Source organism: Cryptotermes secundus, unplaced genomic scaffold (assembly GCF_002891405.2).
Source record: "Cryptotermes secundus unplaced genomic scaffold, Csec_1.0 scaffold235, whole genome shotgun sequence".
NCBI classification, from domain to species: domain Eukaryota; kingdom Metazoa; phylum Arthropoda; class Insecta; order Blattodea; family Kalotermitidae; genus Cryptotermes; species Cryptotermes secundus.
Genome location: NW_019723301.1, coordinates 1,120,705 through 1,135,774, shown reverse-complemented (window position 1 = coordinate 1,135,774; position 15,070 = coordinate 1,120,705). Strand labels below are relative to the sequence as shown.

General features: G+C 37.5%; 1 protein-coding gene across 4 annotated transcripts in view; it reads right to left on the bottom strand.

Moving 5' to 3' along the window:
• LOC111861713 (zinc finger protein 184) overlaps window positions 1-15,070 on the bottom strand; it is a 38,449-nt gene that overhangs the window by 7,952 nt on the left and 15,427 nt on the right. For all 4 annotated transcript variants that reach the window (XM_023846501.2, XM_023846503.2, XM_023846502.2 and 1 more), the window contains exons 10-15: window positions 12,060-12,210; window positions 9,102-9,251; window positions 7,729-7,839; window positions 6,763-6,886; window positions 4,564-4,767; window positions 2,404-2,561 (exon numbers count right to left, since the gene is read on the bottom strand). In XM_023846501.2, coding sequence (XP_023702269.1) covers window positions 2,404-2,561; window positions 4,564-4,767; window positions 6,763-6,886; window positions 7,729-7,839; window positions 9,102-9,251; window positions 12,060-12,210 — 898 coding nt within the window. The remainder of the gene's footprint in view (window positions 1-2,403; window positions 2,562-4,563; window positions 4,768-6,762; window positions 6,887-7,728; window positions 7,840-9,101; window positions 9,252-12,059; window positions 12,211-15,070) is intronic.

The following is a 15,070-nucleotide window of genomic DNA, read 5'->3' as shown; positions in this document are numbered from 1 at the left end:
AGGTTTCATTTCAACACATTTTAGTCAGTCTAACTAGTTTCATGGGTACCCCCAAACTCTAAGAAAATACTATATAACACTTCCCTCCTAACTCAATCATAGACTTTCTTGAAGTCTATGAATAGCTGATGAACTGTTCCAATGAACTCCCATTTTTCCTCCACTATCTGATGAATGCAAAAAATCTGATAAGTGTGCAGTATACTGCACTCTTAAAATTTACTCAGGTTATTTTAAAGTTATCACAATAATTCTGATGTGCTGAAGAAACTGAATATATATATTCCTTATTCCCACATACAGTACAAATTAATGTGAAGTCGTTAATACTCAAAACAGAAATTAATGGCAATATTTTCTTAAACTGTAATATAGCAATGTTAATCATTTTAATTAAAATACTAAAGAAATTACTTATATGGTGCCTTTGGGGGAGAATGCGCACACAGATATGTAATACAATCTTACAACAGCTCAGATTATGATGTGCCAAATGCGATGATGATCAAACAGTAATGAAGAACAGTACTCTTCCATTTTCCATATATTTAGTTATCAGCTTCAAAACATTTTTCAGACATTAGGGATTCTCACACTATATAATCATCATTACTGAAGCCTGTCCCATTAGCATTGCATCTCAAGAGGACAAATCCTTTTCTTAGGCTCTTCTGACCATAGCAAGTAACACTGTTTAAGGCTGTCTTGTGAGGCGATATACCATAAAAGTCCAATTTTGTTCTCTTAATAAATGTCCCTCAAATTGTAATTAAGAACAATTTTGGGTAATTTTTCTGCTCTTCACTCTCCTGCTGTTGGGGAATCAACTCTTCTGCTCCCTTTTGACACAATTTTAAAAGACATAATGGCGCCGTTCAACTCAGATGATTTATGTGAAGCTCCAAAATTCTCTCTCACTGACAAGGACTGACTCTGGTTCATTTCAGCCATACTTCTAACAATTTCTCGAATTTTTGCAAGATATGAGACCGCCTATGTGGTCTTGTGGTTAGTTCTTGGCTATAGATCCAGAGGTCCGGGTTCGACTCCTGGCGATACCATACTTTTTCTTAGAAGTAGTGGGTCTGGAACGGGGTTCACTCAGCCTCGTGATGATAATTGAGCTATTTCAAGGAAAAAGTGGCTCTGGTCTAGAAAACCGAAATTAATGGCCGTGGGGATTCATTGCGCTGACCATGCGACACCCTCTATCTCCTAAAGTTGGCACTAACTTCACCGACAAGCAGTGGTCGCTCAGTCAGTATAGTTCGCTTGCAGACTAAAAAAACCACGGACTTGGTTTTTTGTTTATGAGGTTCTTACACTGGTGTACATGAAGATTACTCTCTTCTGGGATGTGAAACATATAGCTTTGTAGATTATTACCATTTCAGACAAACATACTGCTTCCATCTTCAGAGTAGAAGAGGCAACCATGAAGACAAAGGTAGCACATTAATTTGAAATGCTGGTAACTAACTACCAGACTACATACTATCATATCCCAAAGACAGTAATTCATTTCTTGTAAGAGTTGTCATTTCAAGAAAGCTGCCTACACTGAGCAAAACATTTCACAATTTTCTGAATGTTTTTGTAACTGTATTCTATGTTAATACTGCAATTTTAAGTCACATTGCCAATACTGCATGTGTTTCCATTGTGGTGGTGTCCATATGTTGTAAAACAAAAACATTTTCCTTTATAGAAAATGCCTCTCTCTTCTCAAAACCTTTATCATAATCACAAAAATGAGGCACAGTTGGAATATACACTTCATCATTTCAGAACATATTGTTTGCCAATATCAATACCCGGCATAAGCCACTTCGTTTCTATGAACCGCACTCAAAGCTACCATTCAATGGAGTAATTACAGCAGTGCCAGATATGATCATTTGTCAAAACCATAAGATCCACTACTATGTGTCCTGTCACCCCCAGATTACTTTACCTACTCAACAGTACATGACACCAATAAACAGATCAACATGTAAGTTTGAATCTCAACACAAGTAAACTTTGTTCTTGTCATGATATAAAAACATAAATATATAACATTCAAGTTTCTCTGAATATTTGTAATAAAAGGATGGAAGAAGCACACTAAAAGCCAAATGAGATATGATGACATGGTAAATTAAAGGTAAAATGTCATATAGTAGAAACCCTCAAAGAAAAAATTCAGGGGACCCAACTGCACACATGTAGCATGCTTTACCACAGTGGTACTTAGGATTAATTTTCTTATGTGGATACTCTGTAACAGGGAACTTCATAAGGTAAAGTTGCTTTACTTAGAAAACTCAATACAAAATTTATATCCCCACATTACTACTAAAACTGATACTAAACCAAGCATGCATAAACAACTCTTAGGTATCAAAATTGGAAATTACATACCTGTACTTCACGGCCATCACTGACAATTTCAATGGTCTGCCCTGGCTGCTGCATCATCTGTGCTGCTTCCTCATGACTCAGAATCTCATAGTTACCGTCTTCTGATGGACGAACAAACTGGATTTCACCTGTTGATGCCAGCTCAAGCAGAGCTGGAGCTGCATAACAAAATAGCAGGACCAATATTTCATACAATTCTTTTGACATATTTACTGTATTTATTTGCACAATTTGTGCCCCCCCCCACTTCTAAATGAAAAATTTGAGGGGGGGTTAGATACTGTCCTTTAACACTTGGCAAAATTTAAACCAATGCACTGTTTTCACATCAAATGTAAGGGCTCATGCTTTGCCATTAATACTATGGTGTACTTCACAGCCTGCTTTTCACAGTCTTGGGATTTTTGTTCCATAACACTTCGTTCATAATGTCATAAAATATACAATTATTTTCCATTCTTCTACCGATCATTCAACTGATTCTCCTTTCTGAGTTAATTTCCAAAAATAAATAAATAAATTTGTCCACGTTTTCAATAAGTACAGGAATTGGACAAAATAATGGAAACACTACAGATCAGATACTGTATACATTTCTGTATTAATATGATATTGGATCACCTTTTGCCTTGAACACAGTTGCAATCCTTCTTGGAATGGGCTCATACAAGTTTTGAACAGTCTAGCAGAATTTTAAACCACTCTTCTTGAGAAACATCTTCAAATTGTTTTAGAGATGTTGGAGGTTGGGATCTATCCCTCAATCTAGTGTCTAAAACTGATCAGAGTGGTTAAACGATGTTCAAATCTGGTGACTGTGCTGGCCAGGGAAGATGCTGAAGTTCACCTTCATGCTCTTCAAACTACGACTGAACAGTTCCAGCTGTGTGAATGGGGGCACAGTTGTATTGGAAAACTATGTTGTTCAGAAATAATGTCTGGATCATGGGATGGACCTGATTACCCAACCTGTCTAGGTACTCCCTTACAATAATTCAACCATGAAGGGTAATAACGGGACCAACAGAATACCGTACCATGATACTGGTGCCCAAACCATCCCAAAGCCTCCCTCGTTTCACTGTGGGAACCAGGCATTCTGGATTATAGGCTTCCTTGGGCCTTCTACAAACACAAACTCTTCCTGATGTATGGAACAGAATGAAGGATGACTCATCTAACCATATTAATCGTGCATTTCCAGTTGTCTGATGTCCAGTTTTCATGGTCGTGATACAGTCATTTATGCATCTGAGCATTACTTTCAGTAATCAGAAGTTTAGCAATTGCGGCCCTACCATGAATGCTAGATTTATGAAGCTCACATTCGACAATTTTTGTGGAAACAGTGTCTTCAAGATGAATATTCAGTTCTGCTGTCACCTATGTTGCAGTAGTTCTGCAATTTTTCGAGACAACATTTTTCAATATACAATGACACCTCTGTCAATGCTAATTTCTTCCCATTGCCCTTCTTCACTTATCTTGCCTTCCCATGACTTGTGTATGCCGATGTAACCTTAGAAACAGTCGCTCCTGGTATGCTTTATATTGTGGCAGTTTTTGTCACAGATGTTCCAGCTAAATGGGCACCAACAATCTGGCCTCTTTCAAAACTGGACAAGTCTCCCATTTTCCAATTCTTTCACATGGACTGTCACTCAATACCATCACTACTGCACTGCACAAGCACTACAGAGTACAAGCAAACAGAACATTCAGTATTACCAATCAAAGTTCTTTCAGTGTAGCCCAACATATTATGTTCCTCAGTTGCTTAGTTTTTCCATTATTTTGTCCACCACCTGAATGTCATTAACTTTTATCAAGGCTTATATAGGTTCCTTGATATCCTCATGGTCACCAACAATTGCCCAGACATGTCAATCACCAAGTGTCTCCTGCCAGCTGGTGTCACTACAGTCAGTTCCATGAAATTATGCTTTACCACCTCTAGAAAGGAGCTTAAAAACACTGATTCTTTAAATCAGACAAACAGAAATTCCTACTGCAGCACAAATACAAAAAGGTATAAAGCATACACTGAACTCCTCACCCCTTTCAAGTTCAAGTTATCAGGAAACACACAAACACAAATCCACTGTACAATGCTTAAAAAATATGATTTTAAGTGATAGGTTGATGGGCTAAACACATTACCTGGATCATGCTCCACAGCATTTGTAGAACTTGAAGTTTCATTTGCTCCACCTCTATCTACCATGTTGACTGCAGCTGCCAACAAGTTAACAGGACTCAATTCCTGAAGTTCATCTTCGGGAATTACACTTCCATCTTCACGCACATATTGCACCTTTGGACTAGGTCCCTCCAGATCCAGAAGAGAATCAGATGTTACATCATCTGTAAGTAAATATTTACTGACTGAAATAGAAACCCCAGCATGTTATTGTGAAAAAGGTCGACTTCCCAAATCCTCTTTTGTTACATCATTCATCTTGATGGTGAGCAAGCATGTGCATATACTCTAGTGAAATTTCTAAACAAAACTGTCACAAAATGACAATTAATAATAACAAGATACAACTACTTTGGAATTGAACATAGCTGAGCAGTATATCAGTCCAATCTACCGCACCCATTTTACAGCTGTAATCCACAATACATTTTGACTTCATAACAAGTTGTCTGTCTTCCAGTCACGCTTTCCAGTGTTCACAATTTCATCTGAATGAAGGGTGGAAAGCATTCTTATATCTCATTTGTCACACCACTTCATGGCCGCAAGCGAATCACTGGTCACTGACTGTACTTCATCTGCCCAAAGCTTTTGACACAGGGCTGGCATGCCCTTTCTGTTTTTGTATACTGTACCCACAGGAACTGTTCTTTAGTTTGTGAAGGAACAGGGATAAAACAAATACCACAAGACATTCTTATAACTGTCAGTATATTATACAAGCAAACAGAATTCTCAGACAGTTTTCACATGAGTACAGCCCAGGTTCTGCGGTCATGTAACATTGAAAAGCATATACATGACAGTAGGTTGTCAAGATACAAAGAGGCTGGTCACACTAGTGTGACTGTAGTATTGAAGGGGAGTGATTCCATGCTTCAGACAATACCACACATAGAAATAGTTTTCAAATGATATAAGTCTAATCTGAGCACCTTGAATAACTAGAACAGTAATAAACTGAATTGCCTGAACAGAGCCGGTGCCTGAATAACTGTTCACCAGTCATGTAAGAGATGGAGTAGTTCAGAATGTTGTGAAACATCCATGATATCATGCTGGTGTCATTTTTTTGTTATTGGTAGTGGTGGTGACTTTAAGTGACCTTCAACCCTCTCAATAAACATACATGTGGGAGTGAGACTGAATAGGGACCAACTGTAGACATAAGGTCCACTGATACAAAACATTCCCTAAAGACCTCCATAAAAGACCATGTTACACTATGTGTATTATCCCTTTCATATTCTATGTAATATTGTTCAGGCTATATTTTGAAAGCACGAATTACTTCAGAAAACTAACATGCATCCAAAACACATAGCAGGTGATTATTTAATAAGTTATACAATGCATAACTTTACTGTGAAACAGGATAATATGTACTGTAACAGATTTGATCAATGCACTGCCAGGCAACAGCTCTGTAGACATGGTCCAACATGCAACAATAGAGGAAGCTGTGTTTTCTGTAGGCCCATGTCTGTTCTGAGGCTATATACATTAGAGTGACAGAAATTTTTCAGGGCAATTATGAGTAGTAGTAGCAGCAGAAGCACACAAACAAACAAGCAAGGAAGCAAGCAGCAGGTTCGAGGAGTACAGAAGTCAGCCTGCGAAGATTTAACATGTGATCTGAAGAGTTTATCTGTGCTATAGTGCAGTGGTATTGAAAGTGTGTGATTTCGTGAGATTGTGTTATAAATCCACGAAGACTAGTGAAGACAGACTGAAGAGATTAGCGTGGAGTGCTTTGTAGTGTGTAAATCGGAAAGTGTTATAATTATTTGTAGCTACAACCTGTAAGTATCCAATAAATCTAATTACCAATCTGAACCCTGTTTTTAGTCACTAATACACATGACAATATGTAGGGAGAATAACTGATGCTTTTCATCTGCCTTTTGTTTCATAAATTTTGGAGAGAAAAAACACACTAATATCAACTTTTTATGACAGCAGTGCATCACGGCATTAAAAGGCTTGAAAGACTTAGGCTGTGGAGAGTGCCTGGGAGTTTAAATCCTAGTTCTCAAGAGGTTAACAACACATTAAAATGTACAAAATATGATAAATACTTTATAAACATGAATTTCTTTCTTAAAGCAACATTCTTTGTACCAACAGTACAGCTAGTATATATAAGAATCTGAACTCACCAAGATGGTGCTGATTTGCAGTATTTGCCAGATCAGACTCATGCTCTGGTCCAGGTGGTTCCACTTGAATTGTTAACTGGCCATCTGGTCCAACTTTCTGGATCACAGTTGCCACAACAGGCACCTGCACATGAATGCACACAGATGTTTGGTCTTCTCACCTGACACCAAGAACACCTCAGAGCTATATGCCAATGTATATTCATGCTTGTTACCTGTCCAACCAAGTGGTTTTCACTTCATCTTGCTCTTAACAAACTTTCAAAATAAAGATCTTTTGCAATATAATGTGTCTATACACACAGCTTTTTCTGTCTGCAGGCACATACATGCACATATTATGTTTTCAAGGGTACTATATTTAAGTTAATCTAGACAGTCATTCAATTTCAGTTTTACCGTATCAATATTCTAAATTTTCATTCATTTATCCCTGTCACACCTAACACAGTAACACAAGGTAAAATTAAAACCACTGCCATGGATAGGACATTGAAACATAAAGTACAATGGGACTTTAAAATAAAATAAAAAAAAAAACAATAAAGAAGAAAAGGCATTACAAATATTATTTTTTTGGACATTATCCATCATCCTGTCTTTATCTAAATACACAGTCTTGTTTATTTTTCAAAATACATTTCAGAGACTGGATTTTGTCTCTGTCTTCAGGAGAAACCTATTCAGCTGGGTTCACTCGATAGAGCCAGTCCCCATCTTCGGACATCTGTGCCAGCACCAAGATGGGGTATACAGACAAGCCTGACAGCATCAGAAAAAGGCAGTTGTTTGACAAAGGAATACAATACAAAACACCTGTCACCCAGGCAAGCTTCAACCAGCAGAATTAATATAAATACAACAATTTACACCACTGCACTCACATTTTTCTACAAATAAAGGGTACACATAAGCAGAATACAGTGACTAACAAATCCTTCTGTAAGTGCAATGCACGGTTATTACCTTAATTTGTACAGCTTTAACTGAGTTCCCATTATTTGCATTACTGAAGTTTGGAGAGACAGTGATTTTGCCAGCAGACTTCAGATCTTCAGCTGTAGCTGGAACCAGCATCTGACCAAGAGAAAAAAATAGTATGTTACTGCAGAAACAGAAAGCCACATTAATAAGAGCTACACTGTTTTGAACATATCAGCAGCTGTAAGTACCAAAGAGGAAAAAACAGATTAAGGGAAGAATTTATGATCCATATTTTCTTTCAAATACTATAATATATACAGTGAGGTTAGCAAGAACTATAAATAATTATACAATATTAATCTGAATAATTTTTCAGCACAAGATCAATTTGTTTCACATTGGCAGTTTTTGTAATTTTCAACCTGTAAAATATGCTCTATAAAAAATCGATAAAGCATAAATTTCTACAAGACAGAACTTCAATTATAAATATCACAATCTATGACTATGTTCTAATACATTGGCTTAAACTTCCAAAATTTCTCCACACACATCTCACTCATCCTAAAGGCAGCCAGACAGAACATTTACATACAATATAATCATGACAGATTAAATATAATTTATAAAGAAGGCCCCAATATGGTGACAAAAATAAGTCACACAGTCAGTTTCTTAAATTTTCACACATGAAAAAATCTCATGTATAACGATGACATTATTATGAGCAACTTCTAATCAGCTGTGATCATATTTTTTGCAAGCTGATTTTTAACAGCATTGGACATCGAAACAGAAAATAGAAGAACCCATAAAAAACAGATCGGAAAATAACAGTGTGCACATACAACATCACACTGGCTGGGTCCAAACAACACAACAGAAATAAGAACCAGATCATAACCAAAACAATGTCAGTAAATTACCATGTAACCATAATTATGACAAACATTAATACATATGAAAACATGAGACATCTAAACACAACATAATAAAAATTTAAGTCATCATCTAAGGGTATTTTATAAATTTAAACCTTTGTTTTTATATTTTATACTTCTGTATAAACATCTGAAAACATTAATTAACATTTAGTTTTTGTCCTACTTGAATGGCTATATGAAACAGAAGTGGCTTTAATTTTGATGAAAAGCTGAAAATCTGATGCATTAGTAATAGTTGTAATACTGTGACATATATATCCATACAGAATGCAATTCAATAGTTTAAGAATAAGTAATTAGTGTATATCTGCCTGATGATGGTTTTTCATAAGCTGAAACATGTAGCAAGATATTATTGAAATCAATAAACTTGTTATACACAGTTGATGTGGGTGAAATTCTGAGAGTTGTGGTGTGACAAACAAACAAATAGTATAAGTTAACACAACAGGATGCATTCCTTGAAGATACCTGCTTGTTATCAGGGGCTGCCATGACTTTGACTAATACTGGTATCCCCTTTGCGGGTTTAAGCAATGCAAATGGTGTCTGACCAGCTTGTTTAGCAGTTTGCATCGCCTTAGTGTTGATAGGATCAATAAGTACACCCGCAGAAGCACTCTAAAACACAAACATATACTCATGTGAATGAAATTTAAAGAAGAGAAGAAATAGAGAACCAACTTAACTAAAACCATATGTTTACTTGCAAGTGATATGTCATTAATATATATATATGTACATACATCATAAGACATTAATTTTCAACTACTCTAACTAGCTAACTAACTTCATGGAGCCAAGCCCTTCTTGAGAAGTCACCAGTTGTGCAGCTACTAAAAAACTTCCCAGTATTTTATGGAACCTAAAGGTTCATTATCATGTTCACAAGAGCCCTCCACTGGTCCCTACCCTACCTCACCATCCTATCTTTCTAAGATTATTTTAATATTATCCATCCAAATATGTCTTGGTCTTCCTAGTGATCTCTTTCCTTCTGGCTTTCCCACTAATATCCTATATCCATTCCTCTTCTCCACAATTCATGCTACATGCCCTGCCCATCTCATCCTCCTGACTTAATCATTCTAATCATTCTAATCATTCTACAGGGTGGGGTGCAGAAACTTCCTTTTTGTGAAGAGGCATTGTGAAGGGAGGGGAGGTCGCAGAAAAGTGGGGATAGGCTCGGTGAACACAGCAGTCATGGAAGTTTCTGTCTAATACCCCTCAGTAGGAAACATGAGGTGGACGAGTAAGCAGCGTGTGTTTGCTGTCGATGCCTGTTTTTCAAAAAACCATTCCTATGTGGCGGTGCAGCGTGCGTTCCATACTCACTTCGGAATTAAGACCAGAGGTCCAGTTCCCTACCAGAAATTGATTGTTTTGTGGGCAGAGAACTGTAGGAAACCAGGAGTGTGATGAAAAAATCATCAGGACGACAATGGACTGTTACGACACCAGAAAATGTGGAGGCAGTTTGACAGTCGATTTTGAGATCTCCAAGATGCTCCGCTCACAAACATGCAGTCGCCCTAGACATATCCAATTGTTCAATGCGCCAAATTCTCGAACATCTTAATTTCCATCCCTATAAGATGGTTGTTGTGCAAGAATTGTCACCACGTGATTTCCAGAACCAAATAACAGCGTGCGAAACGTTATTGGAAACTTTACCCCCTGACGCACTTGTTTTCTTTAGTGATGAGGCTCATTTTCACCTATCCAGCTATGTCAACAAGCAGAATATGCGCTATTGGAGTGGTAACAATCCCAGAGAGCTCCATGAAAGGCCACTTCACAGTGATAAAGTGACAGTATGGTGTGCGCTGTCGAGAATTGGGGTTATTGCCCCTTATTTTTTTGAAGAAGACAATCATGCAGTTACTGTCAATTCACAGCAGTATGTGGACATGATTAAAAACTTTTCTGAACCAGCTCTTGAAGAAATGCATCTAGGAAATGTCTGGTTCCAAAAGGATGGTGCCACGGCCCACACAGCCGAGCTTCAATGACAGTTCTGAGGGCAAAGTTCCCCGGACGGCTCATCTCACTCNAGTGCATAGAGAACGGTGGCCACCACCTTCAAGATATTTTGTTTAAACCTACATGATTTAAAAATTTAAAGTATGTTCTTTCATTAGCTAAACATAAATTTTGTCTATCAGCAACAATTTTTCTTTTATTCGCCTTCAAAAAAGGAAGTTTCTGCACCCCACCCTGTACCTCACAAAGAGAACAGGTTATGAAGCTTGTCATTATGCAGTTTTCTCCAACCTCCCATCACTTCATCTCTCTTTGGCACAGATACTCTCAACACCCTCAGTCTCTGCTCCTCCCTTAATGTCAGAGATGAAGTTTCACACTCATACAGAACCATAGGCAAACTTACAGTTTTGTATATTCTAATTTTTATGTTTTAAGACATTAGATGAGGAGACAAAAGGTTCTAGACTGAATGGTAGCAAGCATTACCCAAATCCAATCTCCTCTTAATTTACTCTTAAATCAAATTTTAACTTATTATTGTCGTTCTCAAATATATGACCTCTGCCACATTTTGAAAGGATACGTTAGCTATCTTTATGACATGATTTTGGCCTGCATTCTGGTGATGAGACAGCAACAACAGTTTTCTCTGCGTTTACTTCTAGATCAACCTCCTTACTAGCAACAACTACACTTTCTGTGTTTTTCTTTATGGTATCTATGTTATCACACAGTAAATTCACATCATCAGCACAGACCAGCAGCTGATGTGTCCCATTTAATTTCAGTCCTATCTGGTTTCCCTGGACCTTCCTAATGGCATATTCTAAAGCAAAGTTGAAAATCAGTGGCAATAAAGCATCTACCTTGTTTTAGACCATTCTGGATGGGAAAATTATCAGACAAATGTTTACCTATAAGGACTTTACTATATGTTTCATTTAAACACACTTTAATCATCCTGACTAGTTTAATGGGTACCCCAAACTCTATGAGAATACTGTACAATACTTTCAACTACTCTACATTCTAAAATAAGATTTTTTCAAATGTGATCTGTCTGCTTTTAAAGATATTTCTTGGCTACAAAACTTCTTGCATTTAGAGGACTAGAAGTCTGTGTAACTGGAAAGCAGATCATGAATTTGACCCAGAATTACTTATTTTATAGAGAAAGATCATGATTATAAATTTAACCCATTTCTTAAGAATTTTGACAGTCCAGAAGCTAAGTGTATTAAGGAATCATGTACAATCACGAGCATGCTCACATGCATGCATGCACTCACGTATGTACATTCCTTTTCCATAATATCCTGGGCTCATACTTTCCTTTCATACCTGCAGATAGGCCATCATTCATTCACCTATATAATTAGGCAGTCACAATAAGATGATGTAATGTAATTACAATAATCTCAACATAAAGGCGTTCATTACCTTTTCTTGGTAGAGACTTCCATGACTAGCTAACATTTTGGAGAGCTTTAGCCTTTGCAGAGGAGAAAATGAGAGATGAGGATTCTTCAGATCATGTATATCTGCTAACGTTCGATCACCATTGGGCAAATGAATGATCCGCAGGTTCTTCCTTTGTAAATAAACATAAAACAAAAGAAATTACACATAAAAATCATACACACTATTATGTGTGACATACGTCATATAAGCTGCTTCATGACACCTTCATGTGGGGGGGGGGACCTGGAGCCCCATGAGATACAGTTACAGACACTATTTCAATGTATGAAGATGTATGTATCGTACGAAGAAGAATCTACAATGCTTTTTTTCAATTCTGCATATTACACTGACAGGAATGCTAATTCATTGCAGATATACATATCTACTGTTGTAAATATAACAAATACTACAGATTATAATGAATTATTTTTCTCCATATTTTGTCTTATTTTTTCTGTAGCATGAACAGCCTTGAGAAAAACTGACAAATATCACTTTCGGCTTCATGCAAATGCAGGTTATATCAGAGCAATAACACTTAAAATTAAATACATTTTAGTGCACACCGCAAATACCAACACATATGTTTTACACGCAAAGAACGCATAAAAACCCCCAAACAGCAAAGTAAACTTATGGGATCCATGGCAATACATTGCACTGACACAGTGCAGCACATGCTGATTACAGGCAGCACTAATCTTGCTGACAGCAGGACCTGGCAAAAAAGTCTTTCTATTGCACGTTTTTGTCATTTTCATGAAAAATGCTTATTTTGAAAAGCTTTCTTTAAATCTACTTTTTCTTTATTTTTAATACTGGATGTTGTTACACAAAAATTTTTCTTACAATACCGACAAATTTCTCAGCTATCTGAAACATCAAAAGGTGTAGATGTGCAAAAAAATGTATAGCTAACCTTGTCACAGACCGTGGAGATCTATTAGATTGTGAGACGTTGAGGCTCCTGCATTTTCTAAACAATCAGCTCACAGATGGTGCTGATGTTGTCAGCCTTACATTTCAGCCACCCTCTACCCCCAGGAAGATTCCTGGCACTCATTTCTGTTAAGAGGCTGAGTTGACCCCAGGGCCAAACTATGGCTGGAAAGCTTAGGTCAATTGAAAAATCCAATGACCTCATTGAGAACTGAACCCATGGCCTTCCAGCATGGTGAAAAATGTATTAACTCATTAGGGACTCAATTATAAGCAGAAGTACAGGGAAAACTCATAAATCATCAAGATAATGGTTCATTCTTGAAAACTCTGTACAGACATAAAAGTTTACTTTAACCAAATGTGCTGAGCACGGATGCTACATATGTTCCAATACAAATAACTGAACTTTTAAAGTAGGTGCCATCATCATCAGAATCATATATGTTTTCATGAACCATATGCAATCTCACCTAAAGCCACACTCAACAATTACTACTATGCATTTCAATAGAAATCCAATAATATAGGACAGAACAAAACATTTTTACTTTCACTGCCTAATTTCTATCGCAATACAATGCACGCAGTCACAAGGGAAGGACACAACACAGGACACAATATACACAAGAATATAGGAAGAGTACTCCCATATGAGAGGACTGACATAACTCGCGAATTTGAAGTGTGACATATAGATGATAAGTCTTGAAAAGTTTTAATATATACATTTTATTATTATACATGACATATTTACATTTTAATCATTTTATAAAGGAGACATGATGGCATACAGTGCAATGGTTTGATGTAAACAAAACCACACCTGAAGATGGCACATTAGTGCCGAAACATGTAGTGAAGAGAAAGGTGAAATCATGTGCACTGTAAGACGGCTGGTACAAATACACATCATGAATGTGAATAAGTGCAACAGGATGCTAAAATACTAAGGGCATTCTGTATATAATGCCTCCTATTTTTTTTAAAGAAAACTACAACAGATACAGAAAGCATTATAATGCAGTTAAACAGAGCAAGATTTCAGCTACTTACAGCTGTTTTTCCACATAATCATCACCGTTCATTATGCACTTTTGCCATCGATGAACAAGAGCCTGTATGCAACGCCTGTAAAAGTCTGCGCCAGCAGAGGCTAGCCACTTTCTTACAGCTGCAATGACAGCATCATTGTCTGGAAAATGTTGCCCACGTAGTCCGTCTTTCATAGGCCCAAAGAGATGGAAGTCTGAGGGTGCTAAATCAGGGCTATAAGGTGGATGTGGTAGGACAGTCCAGCCAAACTTTGCAATGTGCGCTGTGGTTGCCAAACTGGTATGGGGTCTAGCGTTATCGTGTTGCAAGCGAAAGGTTGTCTGCTTCTCTGGCCTGACTCGGGAAATATGGGCTTTCAGCTTAGTCAGCGTCATCTTGTAGCGTTCAGAATTGACAGTCCCTGGTCGTTATCTGCTGATCTGTTCGGATGAGGTGCTGTTCATTGTGAGGAGTGGCAGCTGAGCAGGGACGCCCATGGCGTGGCTTGTCGTGCACTTCACTTTCGCCACTGTTGAAACGCACTACCCACTGAATCACTGTGCTGACATCCACTGTATTGTCTCCATACACCTTTAGCAAGTGTCGATGGATGTCAATGGGTACAATTTGTTCAGCAGTGAGAAATTCAATAACACATTTCTCTTTCATGCGCACTTCTATGTCAGAAGCCATTTTGGCAGACTGCTCTGCTGTCGCTATCTGTCGCATGACATCCAAATTAACAGTACATTGGCAGGAAGGTTCAACCTTTACTACAACACCACCAACATCCAGCTCAGACGTTACATATTACCACAAAAAAATAGGAGGCATTATATACGGAACGCACCACGTATAACAATACTATTCTCAACAGCAAAAATTATTAAGTATTGACATTTACACACCTCATCAGTCTTATAAGGACCAAACATTCACTGAAGACAGCAAATGATCACCTGGAAAATTTTCACTCTGCCTGAGACATGGCAGAAATTAAACAGCACAACACA